Source organism: Protopterus annectens, chromosome 14.part0 (genome assembly GCF_019279795.1).
Source record: "Protopterus annectens isolate FY-2018-M chromosome 14.part0, PAN1.0, whole genome shotgun sequence".
In the NCBI taxonomy this organism is placed as follows: domain Eukaryota; kingdom Metazoa; phylum Chordata; order Ceratodontiformes; family Protopteridae; genus Protopterus; species Protopterus annectens.
Window position 1 is genome coordinate 560093385 of NC_056748.1, and position 20961 is coordinate 560114345.

General features: G+C 43.7%; 1 protein-coding gene across 1 annotated transcript in view; it reads right to left on the reverse strand.

Annotated features, from left to right (window-relative positions):
- The window catches only part of LOC122789102 (myosin-4), a 101497-nt gene that overhangs the window by 34882 nt on the left and 45654 nt on the right, over positions 1-20961 (reverse strand). The window contains exons 18-20 of the mRNA XM_044056302.1: positions 8015-8102; positions 7069-7186; positions 6852-6975 (exon numbers count right to left, since the gene is read on the reverse strand). Coding sequence (XP_043912237.1) covers positions 6852-6975; positions 7069-7186; positions 8015-8102 — 330 coding nt within the window. The remainder of the gene's footprint in view (positions 1-6851; positions 6976-7068; positions 7187-8014; positions 8103-20961) is intronic.

Sequence of the window (20961 nt, forward strand, 5' to 3'; positions counted from 1 at the left end):
AAGCAACATCCATAACCTGGTTATTATTAACATGGGCAACCATTGCTCTACACCAATAGTCATTTCCTCCCTGGTTAGATCTGACCACAAACTAATCACCATGGAAATCCACATCTCACCCACACCCTTTGCAAAGGTATCCACCATGAAAAACCTCTCCAAAGCTGACTTTGGACTCCTAAAAACAGAGGTGGCTAACTTCACTGCACCCATGCCAATGGAAAAGAGATGCATGACTGCCGAATCATACACCAATAAACTGTACGAACACATACATAAATGCATGGAACTAGCCATACCCAACAGAACCAAGATGCTCTCCTCCAAAAAAAGGAAGCCAGTCTGGTGGTCCCCCGCCATTAATAAACTCTACAACAGAAGGAAGAAACTGTTGCAGAAAAAGGTGAAGTCCCAAGACTGGAAAAAACTCCCTGATTAGCCTCAACAAAAAGTTGAGATCCCTCATCAAAACCTCCGAAGCCAGTTATGAAGGCAGAATTGTGGCAAACACTAAAAACAACTACAAAGCCTTCTTTAGTTATAACAAGAATCTCCATAGCATTACCCAGATTTTCTGAGTTATTGCACAATGGTACTTCCTATACTGAGCCAACAGATATTGCCAACATACTGGCCGGTAGATTCAGTGCCAACTTTACCCCTCCCCACCGGAAAGGACCAATCTCAATACCGGAAGAATACCAGGCAACCTGCATTATTGCAGCACAGGTTAAAGCTGTATTGTCTAAGGCCAAGAATACAGCTTCCTTGGGACCTGACAATATCCCTGGCTGTATTTTACATGAATTACAAAATGAACTGGCACCACGTCTGTTTGCTCTGTTTACTCACAGCCTCACCTCAGGCTTTGTCCCTACCGAATGGTGCACTGCTACAGTCATCCCTCTCCATAAAGGAGGAGCTACTACAGACCCTGGAAATTATCTCCACATTAGCCTGACAAGTCTGATATGTAAGGCTATGGAGCGCATCATCATGGACCTAATTAACAAGGGTATAGGGAATCTCCAAACTCAAGATCATACACAATTTGGTTTTGTGAAAGGTAGAGCATGCCTGCTCAACCTGGGTGACTTCTTTGACACCATCACCAGAGCGGTGGACGAAGGTATGGCAGTTCATACAGTCTACCTTGATCTGGCCAAGGCCTTTGATGCCATTCCTTACGCAGGAATTATTGATAAACTCACCAAACTAGGCATCATCCCCTATATTGTTAGGTGGTTTGCAAATTGGCTCACAGATAGAACACACAGTATGAAAGTAGCGGACTCCAAGTCAGACTGCCGACCAGTCGCGACTGGAGTCCCACAGGGATCAGTCCTGGGTCCTCTCCTGTTTGGCATCTACTTCTTAGAAGTCCAGGCCAACACGGAGGAACTCTGGCTGACCAAATTCGCAGATGACTGCAAGCTGGGAGCCATTATTTACTGCACAAGTGATGCACATATCCTATAGAAAGGCCTCACTGAGACCAATGACTAGTGTCAAAATCACGGCCTTAAGCTTAATGCCAAAAAATGCGTCATCATCCCCTTTGGAAAAAACTCAGTTCCCACTAATTACCACATTGATGGGAGCCCACTGAACACTGAAGGCGTTATAAGAGATCTGGGAACAAAGGTTGACAGCAACCTCTCCTTCGACCACCACATTGCCACTGTGGTCAGAAAGTCCTTCTATGTGGCACATCTCATTACCAAGGGGTTTGCATCCAGGAAGAAAAAGATCATCATTTCTCCCTACTCTTCCCTCATTAGACCAATCAAAGAGTATAATGCCCCATTTGGCATGTACCTCCCTAGATACCTGCAACAGCTGGGGAGGCCACAAAAGTACCTCACAAAGAGGATCCTAGGCCTTAAACATGTCCTACACAGACAGACTCATAAAACTCCAGCTATTCTCTGTCTCATATTGTCTACTAAGAGGCGATCTCTGCTTGACTTACAAAGCCATGTCTGACCCAGCTCTGTTAGAAATGCTACATCTAAAGAAATCCCAATCCCTCCAAACCACACGCTCCAGAGACCTCAAACTCATTACCACAATCAACAGAACATGCTGGAGGGATAAGTTCATAACCCAGAGACTTCCCACGTTCTGGAATAGACTTCCCATACATGTCATGCAGAGCACCTCACTAGCCCTCTTCAAGAGAAATCTTGATGAGTGGATGGAAAATACAAAGTTCACCCCGGGGATCATTCCAGTGGCACTACTTGATAGAGGCACTGGGAACTAACATTGCACCGCACAATGCCAGGGCACTTCTATCGGCTAGGCTTGTAAAGGCCCCAGGGCCATTAGCCTAGTACATACCTCTGAACCTATGAATCAATATGTTTAACACCATCCTTTGAATGTCATCTACTGCCTCATCAACCAAAATCCCTACTCTGACTCTATGTCTAAGCTTAAGAAAAAAACAATATTCGCACATTGCATACAAGAAAAAGATAGACTAGCATCTTACAAAAATAATCTTTTACACATAAGTCATAAGCTTGTAAAACAAAATGAATACTTTTAAAATAGAAATAAAATAACATAAAGCCAAAACACATAACATAAAAAGCAACAGTTAATTAAAAAATTGCAATACTAGGAAAGCAGGTATAAAACAGGTAAAAAACGATCTATTGTTAGCTAAAACATAAATGTAATCAAGGCCGCTAACAAGTATTAGCATATCCTTTACTACTTTTTGCAAAATTGCACCAGAAGTGTCTACAATTTTACAAAGAAGACTGACTGTGCTTCAGAAAGATAGTGTAAAACCTTTCAGAAGATAGTCTGATCATGTAAACTTATACGTCCATGGTTTCATAGGTTGTTGCTAGGCTGACAAACACTAGGACTTTTATAAGCTTAGCTGTGTATCCCAACCCAGTTTTGTCCCCGAGTTCTTTAGGCAAAACTTAGTAGAAGGGTATGTTAGGAAGAAGGTAACTAAGGGTTTTGTGGGGGAATGTTAACTAGAGAATATTTTAGTTAGTGATGGACTCTGTCCATCAGAGACATGGGAGATAGCCTGGGGATGAATTTGCAATTTCCCATCCTATGGTCAAGGTTTCATTTGAAAAAGGTCAGGCATGAACTCTGCTTCACATGGATGTGGAGACTATTCTGTAATGTGGGGATCCTTTGAGACACATAGCTGTCTCTCCAGCAATTTCTATTTATGTCACAAGTGAAATTCAGATCTTTGGATCTAGTGTTTCTGGTGCTGTTTGTTTTGTGGATGTGCTAAAGATCTATCAGGGCTGGATCTGAGGATACCTTATAGGTCAGGCATAGATCTGAGGATACCTTATAGGTCAGGCATAGACTGCCTCTCAGTAACCTGTTGGAGGCTGAGTACAGAGATAGGTCTTTAGGCAATCTTTATATGATTGCATATTCATGCCCTGGATTCTCCTGTTGAGGAACTGTTGTAAGTGTCTAGTTAGGTACATGACAAAGGTAGGATTGTACTCGGGTCTATATTAAATCAGCGAACACTTTAAAAAGCGAATGCTGATTTATCGACCCCATGTAATTGAAAGCTTACAATCCTGAATACTTAGAACAGCGATTTTTTTCCCAGGAAAAAAATCGCTGTTCCAGAAAAGAAAAGAAAAACCTTAAAACATTACATAAAGTGAGGGGCTTTGCCCCCCCCCCCACTTAACTATACCAACTCCAAGATCACACTACATTGACGAAAACAGCAAAATAATGAAGGCGGCCAAGCGATTTCTTTCCCAGGGAAACAAATTTGCTTATATGCCATTTCGGTATTTTGCTGTTTCTTGCTTTCAAGTTCAATCAATACGCATTGGAAAGAATGCGCCTTCGATCATATAATAGGGAACCTTGTACTCAATGATAAGTCTGATAAGGGCTGAGCAGAGTGGTACTATAACTTCCTTCGAACTGGATGCTATATCCTTATGTATAAGTTGGGTGACATAGAAAGATTTTCTTATAATCTTTGCTACTTGTTGGTTGAAGGCCAGATTACTGTCTACATATGTTCCCAGATCCCTAACTACACGGTTGACTTTTAGGAGTGTTTTATTGATGGAGAAATTAGTTGGGAGGACAGTTTCCCAAAGGTCATTATAATGCTTTTCCTGGTATAGAGTTTGAGGCTGTGGCTTTAGCATCATTCATTTGTCTGTGTTATACCCTCTTTCAGGATGTGTTGGTTTCATGGTGGGAATCTATGATAGCTCTCAATTTATAGTCATCTGTGAACATGGTAAGCCAAAACCCTTTGACATTAGCCTAGATGTCTGAGAAATAGATGCCAAACAGGAGGAGACCCAGCATGGAGCCCTGAGGCACTCTACTGGTGACTGGTGTCTTGGTGGAGGTGGTCTCACCAATCCTGTCTTTTTGGATCCTGTCTCTGAGCTAGCAAGCAATCCAGTGAGTTGTGTAGGGATTTATGTGTAATTCAGAGAGTTTCTCAACAATGCTTGAGTGAGATGTTGTACTGAATGCCTTGGTCAGGTCAAGGTATGCGGTATGCACTGTTTTACCAGAGGTAATCTCAAATAAATCAGCCAGGTTAAGTAGTAGGTATGACCTTTCCCTTACCAAAACCAAACTTTGATTGAGGGTATTATTTTCCCTTAAGAAAGATAAATTGGGATGGGTTCACTGTCTGTAGGTTGCCCAGGTCCTTGCTGAGAATTTCCATGATAATTAATTTCATGGCTTTGCATGTTAGACTTGTCAGACTCATGGAGCTATAGTTCCTGGGGTCAGTTGATGGTCTGCCCTTATGAAAACAGATGAATGTTGCAGTCCTCTATTCACTTGTTACGTAACTTGTTTTGAGGCTGTAGTTGAAGAATGCCTCAAGAGGTCCTGATAGCTCACATTTTAGACTGTTCAGAAGGCAACCGGGGATATTGTTGAAGCCCATTGAGACAGTGGTGCCACCAAAATCTGATCCCTGCTAATAAATGGGGGAGTATCCTAGAAGAGATTTCATAACATGTAGCTAGGGAAGTGGGGGGGGGGAGTTAGAACCAAATTATTTAGCCAGTAGATTCATTATGTCTTGCTGATCAGTGATGGTGGTGGCATTTACCACCAGTTCATCACCCTGCTGTGTGTTACCTTTAAGGTTCCTGACATAGCTGAATAAAGTCTTTCGACTGCCTTTAGTCTGAGAGGCTATCCTGACTTATTAGTTGGCCTTGTTGGACTTAATTAGGCCTCTTAGTTTCTTGTTTAGTTGAATCAGAGAGCTCTTGTCTTTATGGGACTCTTTCTTCCTGATTTTTGGTCATGACTTTTTATACCTTGTTGAAGTGAGGATTCCACCAGTGGAGTTTGTTTTTTGTGTTTGTTTTGGGCTTACTTCTCTTAGGTACAACTGCCTTTGTATAACCATTTACATGTTTGTACAAGGTTTCTGTAAATAATTCTGCATTGGCAGTTGTGGTCTCTGGATGAGGAAGAGCCTAGAATTTTGACAAATTGTCACTTAATAAGATGTAGTTTGCTTTAGAATAGTTCCTAACTGTTGCAGGTTTAGTTGGCATTCCGGGTTGATTTTTATTTTAAAGTAGACAGTTTTGTGATCTGACCTCACTAGTGAGAACATGACACAGATGGAGGTGTAATGCTGTCTTATACTGGTGAATATTACATCCAGTATGTTTAATCCTGTGGTTGGAACACACACTATCTGGTCTAGGGTGTTCATGTTAATAAAGTCCAGGAGGTGTTGTGCCTGTGAGTTTAAGGCAGTGTATGTTTCCAAATCTGTATAGCAGTAGTTAGAGTCATGCATGAATACGGTATTTGGTTGGATGGTAAGCACCTCTAATATGTCTAGGCAAGAGTTTTGAAGCTCTTGGGATATAAATGGTTGGTGACCTATAGCTAACTAGGATATGGTAAGGGACTTTATCTATGGTGACTTGGACATGGATGAACTCCAAGGCATCAATAGTATTTAAACAACCTGGAGGTACATTTGTTGCTATCGTAGATCGAGACACCTCCACCTTTAGTCCCTGCCTGTCCCGCTGGTCTAAATGTGTGGAAGGCACTGAAACCTTGCACTAACTCAGTACTTTCTGCAGCTTTACGCCAAGTTTTGGTAATGACATAGATGTCTACATTCTCCAGAGAGAGAAGGGTTTATAAGGTGTGGAGTTTTTGGCTAGGCTTCTAGCACTGAGCAGTAACACCTTAAGGTTGCTTTGAATCTTATTTTTTTATGTTGGTAGTGTTATCATTTTGGCATTGCCTAAAAAGACTTTAAGAGGGTGGATAAAGTTTTAGCCAATATCCGAAAGGTAGGTACAGGTGTAGACCATCCTTTGCAAACTTATGTAAACTCTCTTCAGGACTCTGTGTAAACACATTTTTTACATCCAAGTGAAATGAATGGGAAACAGTAATACACAGTATAAAAACATAGAAATGGACAAATGGAATATGTTAGGCATATGGGTTATGTAAAGCGGAAATATCTGCACTGCAATGTTAGGGGACTTGGTCTGTAACTTTGCTTTTCCACTCATTAGAAAAACTGTGCTCCCTGCAATCTGTAGTCTAGACTTTTCATATATCACATCCCAGACCCTGGAATATTCCACTGATGTGACTATATGTAGACACACACTGACAGATACACATGCACATACACTCTCACTCACAAATAAATAATGGCTATAAAATGAAGAAATATGGTCTACAGGTCCAGCCACATAGCTCCAATATCTTATACATATTTTTCTTTAGCAGACTTTACTGCATGGTAAGATTTTGAAAAATACATCTTACAAATTTAAATGCTGCAGATTCAACTGCATATTTACCTTGGTGTGTCCAAATTTGTACTGTGTGTGGTCAACATCAATGGAACCCAGTAGCTTTTCACTTGCTTTCTTGCTGTCAATAAACTGCCCTTCTGGAATTGCACTGGCATTTAACACCTTGTATCTGTTATTTCAAGAGTAAAGAACAGGATGTTTTATTATTTTATACCATAGGCAGGTCTTACTAAACAGACAAAACTTATTTTGTTACATATACCTCTGTTTGAAGTCACCATATAAGATTCGGCTTGGGAATCCTTTCCTACAAATCCTAATGCCCTCCAGCACACCGTTACATCTCAGTTGATGTAGGACAAGATGATGGTCCATGTCTCCTGCAGATATTAGAAGTATAAGCTACATTAACAGTAAGGCTGTCAACAAACATGCTATAAAAGGGTCAATTTAATCAAAATCATGAGTGTCTGATGCAGATAAAATGGGCTTGAGTTTACATTGCATGAACTAGAAACATTTACATTAACTCTGAAAGTCTGTCACTTATGTTATTTTCTCTGTAAGTCTTTCTATACGTACACACTCATTCTCATGTTTGTGCTGTAGTATTGAAGATAAATATATAAAAAATGTAACACGTAGGGTATTCTTATAATAAACCATCAACTAACAATGATTTAGAGTGCATGAATATTACTTTATGTTGTCCAAATTTAAAATGTCATTTAACAAGTACTGTACTAAATGCAAACCTTTTACATAGACAGCATTTCAGTTTACAATATATCTTTTAGATATTATTCTTTGATAATTGATTTTATGATACTAGTATCTGATTGTATGCAGGATATTCTAAGCATATTTTGAAAATGAAATAGTTGAACTTTCTTAGCACTTTTTCCTATGCATAAAATAGAATGTCACCTAACAAGGAGTAGAGATTCTGTAATTTATATAATTAATGCTGTAAATGCAAAGAAAAAAACTACATCGAAATGTGGTCTTGACTCACTGAGTACTTAAAGTATGAAAAATAATCAGTCCTAAAAAACTACATGCCGAGAATTATACATTTCAAACCAGAGTGTGGTAGAAGCATCTTATGAGCAAAAATACGTCTACATGAATAACATGAAGCTTTTAATAATGATGTATCAAAATCTAATGCAAAAAATGTTTCATTTTTATTAATTTGGAAAACGCACCTGGTGTTTTTGTCTCATTGGGAATAATACACCTTACAAAGTGAGGGTGAGTGCTTCTTAAGTTTGACATCAACTTGTTCAGGTTTTCCTTTATAAGAAAATGTAGAATTAATAAACATTTACTTGTTTGATTTTGCTAAGTGTTTAAAATGCAATATAATAAGCACAATAAAATAATTCTTATTAAATTCTTATAATGAAAACAAATTCATAAGAGATTAATACTTGCACATTTATTTACATTAGGTATAAAACCATGAACAGGATGATCAAGAAAAGCAAGGAGTAAAAAGATCAATATTAGTAAGCACAAAGGGAAAGTGTGCATGTGTGTGTGTATGTGTGTGTGTGTGTGTGTGTGTGTGTGTGTGTGTATGTGTGCGTGTGTGTGTGTTTAATGAAAAGAAAAGAAGGAAAGTTATTTCAGTCATAGAAATGAAAGATAACAAATGAAGAAATTTTGAAGATAAAAAGCATCCACAGAATTTAGACAAACAGAAAAAACATTTTGTCAAAAATGTGCACATAGTGATTCAGTCAGCTGGGAGGAGCTGGGCAACATAGCATAATTATTACTCTTACCAAACAGCGATGGAAGTCCTGTGTGGACTACATAACATAACTTGTGATCTGATGTTGTTAATCTTCGTTCATTCCTTAATGATGGGTTATCAGTTCCGTCCTTGGAACCGAGCCGGCCTTATACCAAGCTCATGTCAGCCGAAAACTCTCGAGCCAAGATCCTACCCATAATGCTCTGCTCCTGTTACCTCAGATCTCGTTTGCTGCATTGCTGTACAGCTGTGTCAAGCCATTCTCTCTCAGCTAAGTGAACTTTTCTGGAATTTACTTCTACAATTACTCTTTGAAAACTTTTCAAAATATTATTATCTTGATTCTCCTACCCTATCGCATCTTTTAAGACTCTCTCCCTTTGATAATTCCTTTTTCTTATATTTTTCTTACCTTTGAGGTAATTCTCCAGTACCATCGTTGGTAACTCCTTTTCTCCTTTTCTCTACTGTTGATAGTATAGCCTTTTACTTTTGATAGTATAGACTCTTAATGAAAGGAAGAACAAATTTATTCTGAAAGGTCTCCTCAAATCACCTTTTGGTGAGGCTATCTCTGGGTTGGAGGACTCACCTCCTCCTGCTAAACCCCATAAGAGGCATTCTTCTTCCTCATCAAGGTCGCTCACTTCATCTCCATCTGGAGATCGCAAGGAGTCGACGAATAAGAAAGTGAAATTGACTAGTCTGGCACTGCCACCTGAGATCTTTTCAGTTCCAGGCCTGGCACTGCCCCAATTGCTTTTAGCTCCAACTATGTCCTCTTTATCACCACCATAACCAGTGTTCCCAGTGCAGACCTTTATGGCTCCAACAGTTTCAGCCTTTACTGGCGCTGTTCCTGCAGGTACAATCTCCTTCGGCATTGTTGGTGCAATCCCCTTCGGCCCCGAGTTTGACGATACTGTCCTCCACAGCACAAACACCTTCAGCACTGACATACATTTCGGTGCAATCCTCTTCCGCACCGTCATTGTTACTGGTGCAGACACTTGCCCTTATGGTGCAGACACCTTCGACTTCCATGGCACTGCCTTTGTAGGCGCAGAATACTTTGACTCCATTCTCTTCGGTGCAGACATTCTCGGTTCCGAGCTCTACACCATTCGAACTAGCAAGGACTAAGTACTCTCCTTCTTTGGATCCGTTTGTTGGTAGGCAATATAGCCCTTTCCTAGAAAGGCCAGAATCACCTTCAGGTTTCTCTACGAGGTCGACCAGGAGCTTATCTGAGCAAGATGTGTTGCGGCTTGTTTACCAGTTGCTTGTGGCCAGGGGTCACTCTCAACCATCTAAACCTATGTTACCTCCTTCAGGTGAACATTTTTCTCCTCGAACTCCAACATATACTCTTCCTCCTTCAACTTCCACCTAAGCTTCGAAGCCTCTTCCTCTGACAGCAGCTTCCCTTCTACCGACCCCAATAGTGGACCTCACTTTGGAGCCGGAGTCATCCTTGTGGCCATCGGTGCACTGGGCATTGGGATCTTCTCAGGCTAGTGGCTGTACAGTGGGAGAGGGTGTTCTTGGCTCTATGCCAATTTTTTCTATGGCACCATTCAGGAATCCTTCTTCTCTCACACTTCACTGTCCTCTTGAAACTCCTGGTCTGGAGGTCGGTTTGTCAGAGCTGGGTGTGACACTGGTTCTGAGGTTGTCATGCTCGGTTCCGGGTTCCCATCCCTCTTTGGGTGGACCTTTCTTCCAGGCCATGAAAAGGTTGCTTGCCTCCGTTGGCAAACCCCCCATGTCCGAGTCATCTCCTCCCCCTGCACCGCAACTATAACAAGCCACAATCTCCGGACACTGCGCACAAGGGCCTCAGGTTTCTCTCCGTCAGGAGACCCCCTCTTTGCAGTCTTCCTCAGAACCCCCCACTGAGGAAGTACCTAGCAAGAATTTCTGCAAGAGGAAGCACGTGTACTCCCCTGAGGAGTCTTTGACCAAAGATATGGACTTCGATGACGGGGAAGGATCCCCACGGTCATCCTTTGATGAGGTGTCCTTCAGTGACATCCTTGAGATCCTAAGACAGAGGGGTGACTGGAAGTCCTCTAATCCTTCCTCAGAGGAATACGTCTTCTTGCAGGCCTTTCTTGCCCAGCCCTCTACCTCCTGGGTTACCCCGCCGGCCAATGAGCTTATCCAGCTCATCGTCCAGTGTTGATGGAAAGCTCCTGACACCCTGGAAGCTATACCACGGAGGTCTGATAAAATTTTATCTCCCCCAGCTGAGCATCCTCATTGGTCAAAAGGTCGTCCAGTAGATGCCATGGTGGTGACGGCTGCAACTAAGAAAGACTTGGCAGAAGAGAGCCAAACTGTCCATCTGCCCAACAAGGAGTCCCGGACGATATACAGACTCGGGAAGCGTGTGTTTGCTTCATCGACCTTCGCTGTAAGGTCCTTGAACTATCTGCACACTTTACAAGGCTCCAGATGGATCTTATCAACCAACTCTCTGAAACCTTAACAGGAGCCATTTCTGATGAGGTCCGTGACAACATAGCTTCTCAGATAGTGACCCTAGAATCCATATCCAACTCTTCCTTGTTTCTTATTTCTCACGCAACAGAAGGAGTGGTTAGAGCGGCAGTTCCAGGTATAGTCATGAGATGACATGCCTGGATGCACCTTTGTGACTTTTGGGACTCCTTTAAGGCTTCATTTATGAATGCCCCCATCGAAGCTGCTTCTTTGTTTGGCCCTAAAGTTAAAGATGCCCTAGCATGGTGCGAACAAGATGGCAAGATACTGTCTGCCATTGGTGTCAGACACTCCACTCCTCAATGATTCTTCTCCAGAAATCAGAGGAGCCGGAAGATGTGGCCCAGAAAATCACAGGGATATTTCCGCAACGTATTTGCTGAGTTCTCCCCTAGAGGCAGAGGGGGAAACTCCAATGGAAAAAAAACCCTTTTGGGGCAGGGGAGGTCCATGAAACTGAAGTTCCAGAGATTCTTTCTCTGGCCAACCCTATCAGCGCTCCTGAAGTGTTTCCTGACTGCTTACCTCTGGAAGCAGTCGGGGGTAATTTTTCCTTGTACCCCACTGCCTGGCGAAATATAACCGATTCTTGGGTAAAACAGATAACATCCAGAGGCTATCGCATCCCCTTTCATCTATGTCCAACTTCATCCAGAGACTTACCCGACATTCCACCCAGTCAAAGGGAAGCAGCAGCACATGAAATCCAAAAGCTGCTACAAAAAAAGAGTCATCCAAATGATCCCCCCAGACCAGATAGGATGCGGTTTTTACTCAAGGTTCTTTTTGGTGCCAAAAAAGTCAGGGGACTAGAGACCAATTTTGGATCTCAGCATACTGAACAAATTTGTAAAAACAGAGAAATTCCGGATGGTCACGGTCCAGTCTATCCTTCCTCTTCTGGAAAAAGATGATTGGATGTGCTCTGTAGATCTTCAAGATGCGTATTACCATGTAAAAATGGACAAGTGCTCAAGAAGATACCTCTGCTTCCACATAGGAGCCAGTCAATACCAGTTTCGAGCACTGCCCTTTGGACTGTCTACAGCCCCCAGAGTGTTCACCAAATGCATGGCAGTCATCATTGCTCACCTTTGACTTCAAGGATTCCAGGCATTTTCATATCTAGATGACTGGCTCATCACCGCCCCCACCAAGCGCCTACTGGAAGAAGCCCTAGACCACACTCTCCTTACAGCACAATGCCTGGGAATAACTATAAACTGGGAGAAGTCCAACACGACCCCATCTCAGTCTTTAGAATTCATCTGGGTACTGCTGGACACAGAAAATTGCACAGCATCTCTTCTGGATCATAGACTTCAAAAAAAAAGACAACAAGTTCAGTCGCTGCTCTGTCACCACAAATCTCCTGCTCGGTCCATATTCCAAGTCTTGGGATCAATGGCAGCCTCTATCACCATTGTTCCTCTGGCCGGGTTCCACATGAGACTTCTGCAGTGGCTACTTCTCACTCAGTGGTACCCTCTACAACATCCCTTGTCTTTTCAGATAAGTGTAACTCAGAGATGCAAGTAGGATTTGTTCTGGTGGGTGTTCCAAAATCCCCAACAATGGTCTCTCCCTTTCAGCCCCTATCAGCCAAAAGCCACGGTGACCATGGATACCTCCCTGATGGGGTGGTGGGGCTATGTCAGAAAAACTCGGTCCAAGGCACATGGACCAAGACAGAGGCCCATTTGCATATCAGTGTCCTGGAACTGAGGGCAGTGCTACTAGCATTGCAAGCATTCCACTCAATCCTTCCGTCAGGGACTATTGCAATCCAATCAGACAACATGGCAGTAGTCTGGTACATCAAAAAGCAAGGGAGTACCAGATCTTACCCATTATGCTGAGAGGCCTTGAGAATATGGCAATGGGTGATTGCTTCCAACCGCTTTCTAACTGCAACACACATTCCCAGGAGCTCCAAAGTGATAGCGGACAAATTGAGCAGGTGCATTCTACAACCTCACGACTGGTCCCTCAATCCTGTAATAGTGGCAAAAATTTTCAACTGCTGGGGCCAGCCTTGCTGCGACCTATTTGCCTCCCCAATCAACTATAAGTGCAGCAAATACTTTGCCCTGATTCCCCCCTTGGGGACAGTCACTGAGAGACTCTCTAGTCCAAGCTTGTCCCTTGGGTCTGCTTTATGCTAATCCTCCTGTACTCCTCATATCCCAGTTTCTAAAGAAAGCACAACAGTTGAGGAGCAAAGTGATCCTCATTGCTCCATATTGGCCTCGACAAGTTTGGTTCCCCTTCCTCTGGCTTCACCTGCTAGATCGACCATGGATCCTCAATCCATCCCCAACGTTGATCTCCCATCCACAGGGTCTGAGTCAGGATCTATATTGTATCATCGAACGTTTAATAGTTCGAATCACTAAAGATCGAACTTTAGTGATCGAACTATTAAAAGTTTGAATGATTATAAACTTATTTTTAAAATAAAAAAATAAATTTTAACGGGTGTAAGCAGGGGGGCAAGACCACCTGCACCCGCCACACCCCCCCACTACTTAAATATACCAACTCCGAGATCACACTTCAGTGCAACATAGTGCGGAAATGGAAGATTTCCATTTCCTACAATGTAGCTCAATCTCGGAGTTGGTATATTTAACTAGTGGAGGGATGCAGGGGGGCTTGCCCCCCTGCTTACATCCTTTAGTTTTTCTTTTTTTAGTTTAAAAATAATTTTATAATCATTCGAACTTTTAATAGTTCGATCACTAAAGTTTGATCTTTAGTGATTCGAACTATTAAATGTTCGATGATATAATATAGACCCCTTACTCACCCCAATCTCATAACCCTGAAGCTGACAGCTTGGCTTCTCCACTTTCAATGATGGCCAGGCAAGATAACCTCCCGATGTTAAGTTGTCCCATCTCGCCTTCGTTCTTGCTGTTTGGGTTCAGAGCCAATCCTCGGCTCCATCTCGGCCTACTACTATAGCTCGAGAGCTATTTACTGGCTCGAGGCTAACCCTTATCCCAGAATGCCTAGCGTCAGCTTCCCAGATCTTGTTTACCGCTTCAGCTGCGAGGTTGCTTCGTTACTGGCTAAGGCTTAGTATAGTTTTTTCTATTATTATAATTGTTGTTTATTCTTCAAAATTTGTCAAGTTTTTGTCTAGATATAGTACTTTATCCCTTATCACCTTTCTTGTGTGTTGTAGCTTTGTTGGCCATCGCTCCATACTCGCAGGCCTTTCTCTTTCCCCTGAACTCGTTTAAATTAGAGAGTAGTCCCCCCTTAGGACCATCATTTAAATTAGAGGCTCTCCTTTCTTTTCCTTAACTGTAAAAAAAAAAAAAAAAAAAAAAAAAGAAAGTCTTAGTTTAGTAGTGTAAGATGTCTAAAGAGGCCAAAGTTTCTGGCTTCAAAAAGTGTGACTCATGCTGTCAGAAAATGTCTCTGACTGATGGGCACACTTGTTTAGGGGCTGTGCACCTGCAGGACTTCTGCTCTATCTGTCATGCATTTAGTCCAAGAGTCTTGCAGGAGTGCAAAAACAAATTAATCCTTCGAGGATTATTGAAACCACAGGATTCCCCAGCTAAAGGTTCTCAGCCAGTGAAATCCTCTAAGTCTGTCAAGCCGTCGGCTCCATCCTCGGAACCAACTCCTGGATTGAACAACCAGGTTTGTCGGTGCCGACGAGCATCGACAAGTCAACTCCTCCCTTGGCTCCAACTGCTACCTCGGAGCAGTCTCGGAGCCACAAGCGAGCAAGGTCTCCTTCATTGGAGCCGATCTGCTAGGTGCCACAGTCACCCTTATTAGGAAGTGAACGCAGTCATTGCTCTTTATCCCACTCCTCTTGATCCTCAAGTTTATCGGATAAGGACGTGGAGAGAGTAGTCAGCATGTTGCTTAAATCACAGGCCCTTGCGAAATTACTTTCCAGCCCACCTCAGCAGGTTGCGGCTCCATCCACCTCCATCTTCATCCTGCGACGACACTTAGTTCGGAGCCGGAGACCATGGACGTGCTGATAGTAGAACCGACCGCGCTGATCACCTCCTCTTCAGTTCTGACGTCAGCTTTGATCACCTCGATTGTTCTGTCCATCGAGGGATCTGAGTCTGCTCTGAGGGGTTAAGTGGCAACAGACCTTTGTCCGACCCCGCTCTCCCTCTTGGAGCTTCGGCGCAAGTGAGCTCGGCTCCCACATAGGCCTCGGAGTCACCGTCCTCGATGCGGAGAAGGACTCCCGTCTCTTTGGAGCCGGAGATTTTTTTTGCCTCGGGGTCGGGACGCCTACCAGGTCATGTTAAGTGTGATGTCCCCTGAAACAGCCCTACTATCAGCCCCATCAGCTCCTTCTCTTGTGGTGCCTGTGCCAGCCTCTGCTCCTCCTCCGGCCCAGAAGCGTAGGGAACCTATGCCCCAGGACACCCCATTGGGTAACCCCTCTTCTTCCGAGGCCTACCCTGATCACTCAGAGGAGCCTCCCCGGAAGAAGTGCAAGAGGAAACACCTAGACTTCCTTGAGTCTGTCACCTCAGATACAGACCTGGATGAATCGGAAGGGTCCCCCAGGTCCTCCTCAGAAGATGTTTCCTTTTTGGACATCCTTGAAATGCTTAGGCTGAGGGGTGGCTGGTCTTCCCTACCCCTACCAAGGACAAATCTGTATACCTGGAGGCATTCGGTTCCCGACCCTCCAGCTCCTGGTTGTCTTCACCTTTTGATCCACTCATGTCTGTAGTAGCTCGAAAGGCTTGGGCAGCTCTGGATTCTGTGGAACCTACTCCGAGGAGACCAAATAAATTCATAACAGCCTCCCCGGACAAACAATTTCTCACTAAAAGCGTGCCAGCTGATGCCATGATGGTAGCAGCAGCCACCAAGAAAAAGTTAGCAGAAACTTCTTCGTCTGTCCATCCACCAAACAAAGAGTCTAGGATGATGGACAGATATGGGAAGCAAATGTTTTCCTCAGCGACCTACTCCATGAGGTCCCTGAACTATCTCTTTCATTTTACACGACTTCAGAGGGATCTCCTAAAAGAGCTTGGAGATACCCTACAAGATCCTACAGCTGAGGGAGCATCAGCCAAAATAGCTTCCCAGCTTGCGACTCTTATTCATTAGTCAACTCCTCCATGAGGCTGATTTCCTATGCTGCCGATGGGGCGAGCAGAGCCGCAGGTACAAGAGTGGTTCTCAGGAGACATGCTTGGCTGCGGCTGTGTTAATTTGCGGAACCCTTTCGAGTGTCTTTTACTAATACTCCCTCTGACGGCTCCTCGCTTTTTGGGCCTCACATGAAAGACATGCTTACCAGGTGTGAGTAGGAAGGTAAGACTCTCTCTGCCATGGGAATCCATTTTTCCACTCCTAGCAGACCTTATCCCAAATGTCAGAAGGGTGGAAAGATGTGGTTTTGAAAGTTCCAGGGACCCTTGCCTGACACATATGGCAATTTTTCCCCCAGGGGCAGAGGTGGAAACAACAACAATGGCAGTCGCCACCCTTGTGACAGAGGGGGACCGCAAAATCAGGGTGACAGAGAAACTTTCTCTGCCAAACCCTTCCAGCATCCCCGACGGGTTGCCCGACTGCTCACCTCTGGAGGCAGTCGGGAGAAGACTTTCCCTGTACCCAAAAGCCTGGCTAAATATAACAAGAGGCAAATGGGTGCTATCTATCATATCCGGAGGTTACAAAATCCCCTTCCATCAGCCCCGTCTAAAGTCAAAAAAGTCCATCCCAGATGTCCCACCCAATCTAAGGGATCAAGCAGTTATTCAAGTTTCAAAACTGCTAGAAAAAAGAACCATTCACGAAGTCTCAGCAGACTAACTAGGATCCAGAACTTACTCAAGATTCTTTTTAGTACCAAAAAAGACAGGGGACTGGAGACCAATGCTGGATCTCAGCAGATTGAACAAATCTGTACAAAAAGAAAAGTACCGGATGGTAACACTGCAGTCCATTCTCCCCTTTCTGGGTCAGGACAACTGGATGTGCTCCATAGATCTTCAGGATGCATACTACCATATCAAAATGGACAGACGCTCCAGGAGATTTCTTCACTTCTGGGTAAGGGCCAGTCATTACCAGTTCAGAGCTCTGCCCTTTGGTCTCACCACAGCCCCCAGGGTGTTCACCAAATGTATGGCAGTAGTTATGGCTCACCTGAGACGTCAAGGATTCCAGGTGTTTCCCTATCTAGATGACTGGCTCCTAACTGCTACCACCAGGCATCGACTCTTAGAGGCACGGGATTATACAATATCAACCTGCACCCAACTAGGCATTACAGTAAATTTTGAAAAATCTGCCTTGTTGCCCTGTCAATCTGTTACATATATAGGAGCAGAATTAAACACAAAACAGATGTTTGCAAGGTTACCTCAGGAAAGAGTTTTCTCTATTCTCCAACAAGTGTCATTTCTAATGCAGAGCAGAAAGATCCAAGTCAGACATGTCCTGCAAGTTCTAGGCTCCATGGCAGCTGCTATTCTTCTTGTACCATTAGTGCGTTACCACATGAGAGTCCTTTAGTGGCTTCTTTTCATGCAGTGGTCCTTCCAGGAACTACCCATGTCTCACATGATCCTGATTACAGAAACATGCAAAAGGCACCTCTCTTGGTGGATGGTCTCCCCACTGGTGACTCAGGGCAGAGCTTTCATTCAACCCCCTCTGGTAGCCACAGTGACCATGGACGCCTCCCTGATAGGGTGGGTGGGGCATTATCTGGGCAGGACAGTCCAAGGCATGTACCTCACGAGTACCATCTGCATATCAATGTCCTAGAGATGAGAGCAGTGCTCCTAGCATTGCAAGCTCTTCAAGACTCTCTTCCTTCCGGGACCATTGTGATCCAAACAGACAACATGTCAGTTGTGTGGTACATCAACAAGCATGGCGGGACCAGGTCCTACCCCTTGTGTCGAGAAGCCCTCAGGCTATGGCAATGGGCGATTTCCTCCCAACGTTTTCTGATCGCAACGCACATCCCGGGGAAATCCACCGTAATAGCAGACAGGCTCAGAAGGGCTATCCTCATGCCTCACGAGTGGTCTCTGAATCAGGAAGATGCGGACCTTATCTTCCACAAATGGGGCCAGCCTTGCTCCAATCTTTTTGCCACCCCCCTCAACAACAAATGCAGCAGTTACTTCTCCCTGCTTCCTCCTCCAGGTCAAACTCCCAGGGATGCTCTAGTCCATGATTGGCCTCAGGGACTTCTTTATGCATTTCCCCCTTTTCCCCTATTTCCAAGACTCATACATAAATCAAAATTGTTGGGTTGCAAAATGATCCTCATTGCCCCCTATTGGCCTCGATAGATATGGTTTCCGTTCCTGCACTTCCACCTTCTAGACCAGCCTTGGGTTCTGGACCCAGTGTCAGATCTGTTGATTCATCAGTCAGGCAGGTTACACGAATCCCTTCAGACTCTCAAGCTCACAGCTTGGTTTCTCCACTTCCTACCTCAGCCAGGCTTCCAAGTATCTCCCCGGCAGTTTGTGATATTATTGATTCCTCCCATAAGTCAACTATGAGAAAGACTTATGCTAGCAAATGGAAAAGATTTTCTTACTGGGCAGAATCTAGAAACTTAGACCCCTTTTCAACCCCAGTCCATCAAATTCTAGAATTTCTAGCAGAGCTTTTTTACTCGGGTGTGGCTGCTGCTACCATCAGGGTACAACTGGCTGCCATATCTAATTTTCATATTGGAATTCTTAATTCTAGCATAATGTCTCATAAGCTCTGCAAAGCCTTCATGAGAGGAACATCTCTTCTTAGAACCCCAGTGAGGGATCCACCTCCTCCTTGGGATCTCAATTTAGTTTTGACTTCTTTGATTCTGCCTCCCTTTGAACCAGCAGCTTCATGTCCCTTGAAATGTCTTTCTTGGAATACACTTTTTCTGGTTGCTATTACCTCAGCTAGACATGTTTCAGAACTCCAAGCACTCTGTTTTCATCCTCCATATATGGTGTTTCACAAAAATAGAGTTTCTCCGAGAACCAACCTATCCTTCATACCAAAAGTCTGTTCAGAAAACAATTTAAATCAATCCATTGATCGCCCCGTCTTCTTTCCCAATCATAGCAACAAGGCCGAATACAGACTTCACCAACTGGATGTGCACAGACAATTATGTTTTACCTCCATCGGACCAAAGAGCTAAGACAGTCTGACCAATTATTTCTCTCCTATGCTCACAATAAGCATGGCCTTCCAGTTTCTAAGGTGACCTTATCCAAATGGTTATCTGACACCATTGCCTTTATTTATCAGTTAAGACATAAACATCTACCAGCAAAACCGAAAGGTCATTCTACTAGAGCATTAGCCACTTCTGTAGCCTTTCAGTCTAAATTGCCCATAGACTCAATTTGTGCAGCTGCCACTTGGGCAAACCCTCATACCTTTATCTCTCATTACAAAGTGGATGTGGTCTCCTGGAGCAGGGCTTCCTTTGGTTCCACTGTTCTGAAGAGTCTGTTCCATTGAGCCACCCAGGGTCTTTAGGTGCTAGGGACGCTGTCCCCAACAGCAAGAATGAAGGTGAGATGGGACAACTTAACATAAAGAAGTTATGTACCTACCATAACGTTCCATATTAGTTGTTCTTCATCTCGCCTTCCTTCTTGCATCCCCCTCCTTCCCCCTTCCTGGAGGATTGAGAGGAGTTCACTATGGTTTCACTGGCTGATTTTCTTTCTTCTTGGTTCACATGCCAGGTAATTTTATGACAGTTTACTCTGATCTTTTATTTTGGTAAATCAGTTTTTTTAGGCTACTGGTTACTTTATATGTCTAGTGTGCACTATCTCAAACGAGATCTGGGTAGCTGACGCTGGGCATTCTGGGATAAGGGTTAGCCTTGAGCCAGTAAATAGCACTCGAGCTATAGAAGTAGGCCGAGTCTGAACCCGAACAGCAAGAAGGAAGGGGAGATGAAGGACAACTAACATGGAATGTTATGGTAGGTACATAACTTCTTTTTCTCGGTGTGCAATATTCGTATCGCATCTCATAAATCGTCCGCCAGACTGATCTATCTCAGTAAATGGAAAAGGTTTTCATTATGGGCAGCAAATAAACAGTTATATCCCTTGCCAGCCCCAGTCTCTGTGGTATTGGACTACTTATCACATCTTTTCCAGTCTGGGGTATCAGCCTCTACTATTCATGTGCATTTAGCTGCCATTTCAAATTTCCATCATGATTCTTCACTAGTCACATTGACTCTGTAAGACTTTCTTAAACGGTGTTCTTCACCTAAAACAACCCTTTAGAGAGCCAGTACAACAATGGGATTTGGCCTTGGTTCTACAAGCCTTAACAGCCCCCCCCCCCTTTGAACCTGCATCTTCCTGTGATTTGAAATACCTCTCTTGGAAAACTTTGTTTCTGGTTGCAATCACTTTGGCCAAACATCTGTCAGAACTTCAAGCCTTATGCATCAAACGTCCCTACCTTATCTTCCATAAGGATAGGGTGTCCTTGAGAACTAATTCTTCTTTTTTACTGAAAGTGACGTCAGAGCAGTCCTTCAACCAGTCTATTGACCTCCCAGTATTCTTTCCTAATCATTCTAACAGGGGAGAGTATTGCCTGCAGTCCCTGGATGTTCATAGGCAATTATGTTTTTATCTGGACAGAACAAAACCTATCCGTAAATCAGACCAACATTTTCTGGCCTTTGCTGGACCAAGATTAGGTCATCCTGTCTCAAAAGTTACATTGGCGTCATGGTTGAGAAATTGCATTAACTTCATCTACAACAAGAACAATATCACCTTGCCTCACAGAGTAAAAGCACATTCTACAAGGTCTATGGCAACTTCAGCAGCCTTCCATGCTAGGGCTTCTCTCAATGACATTTGCTCAGCTGCGACT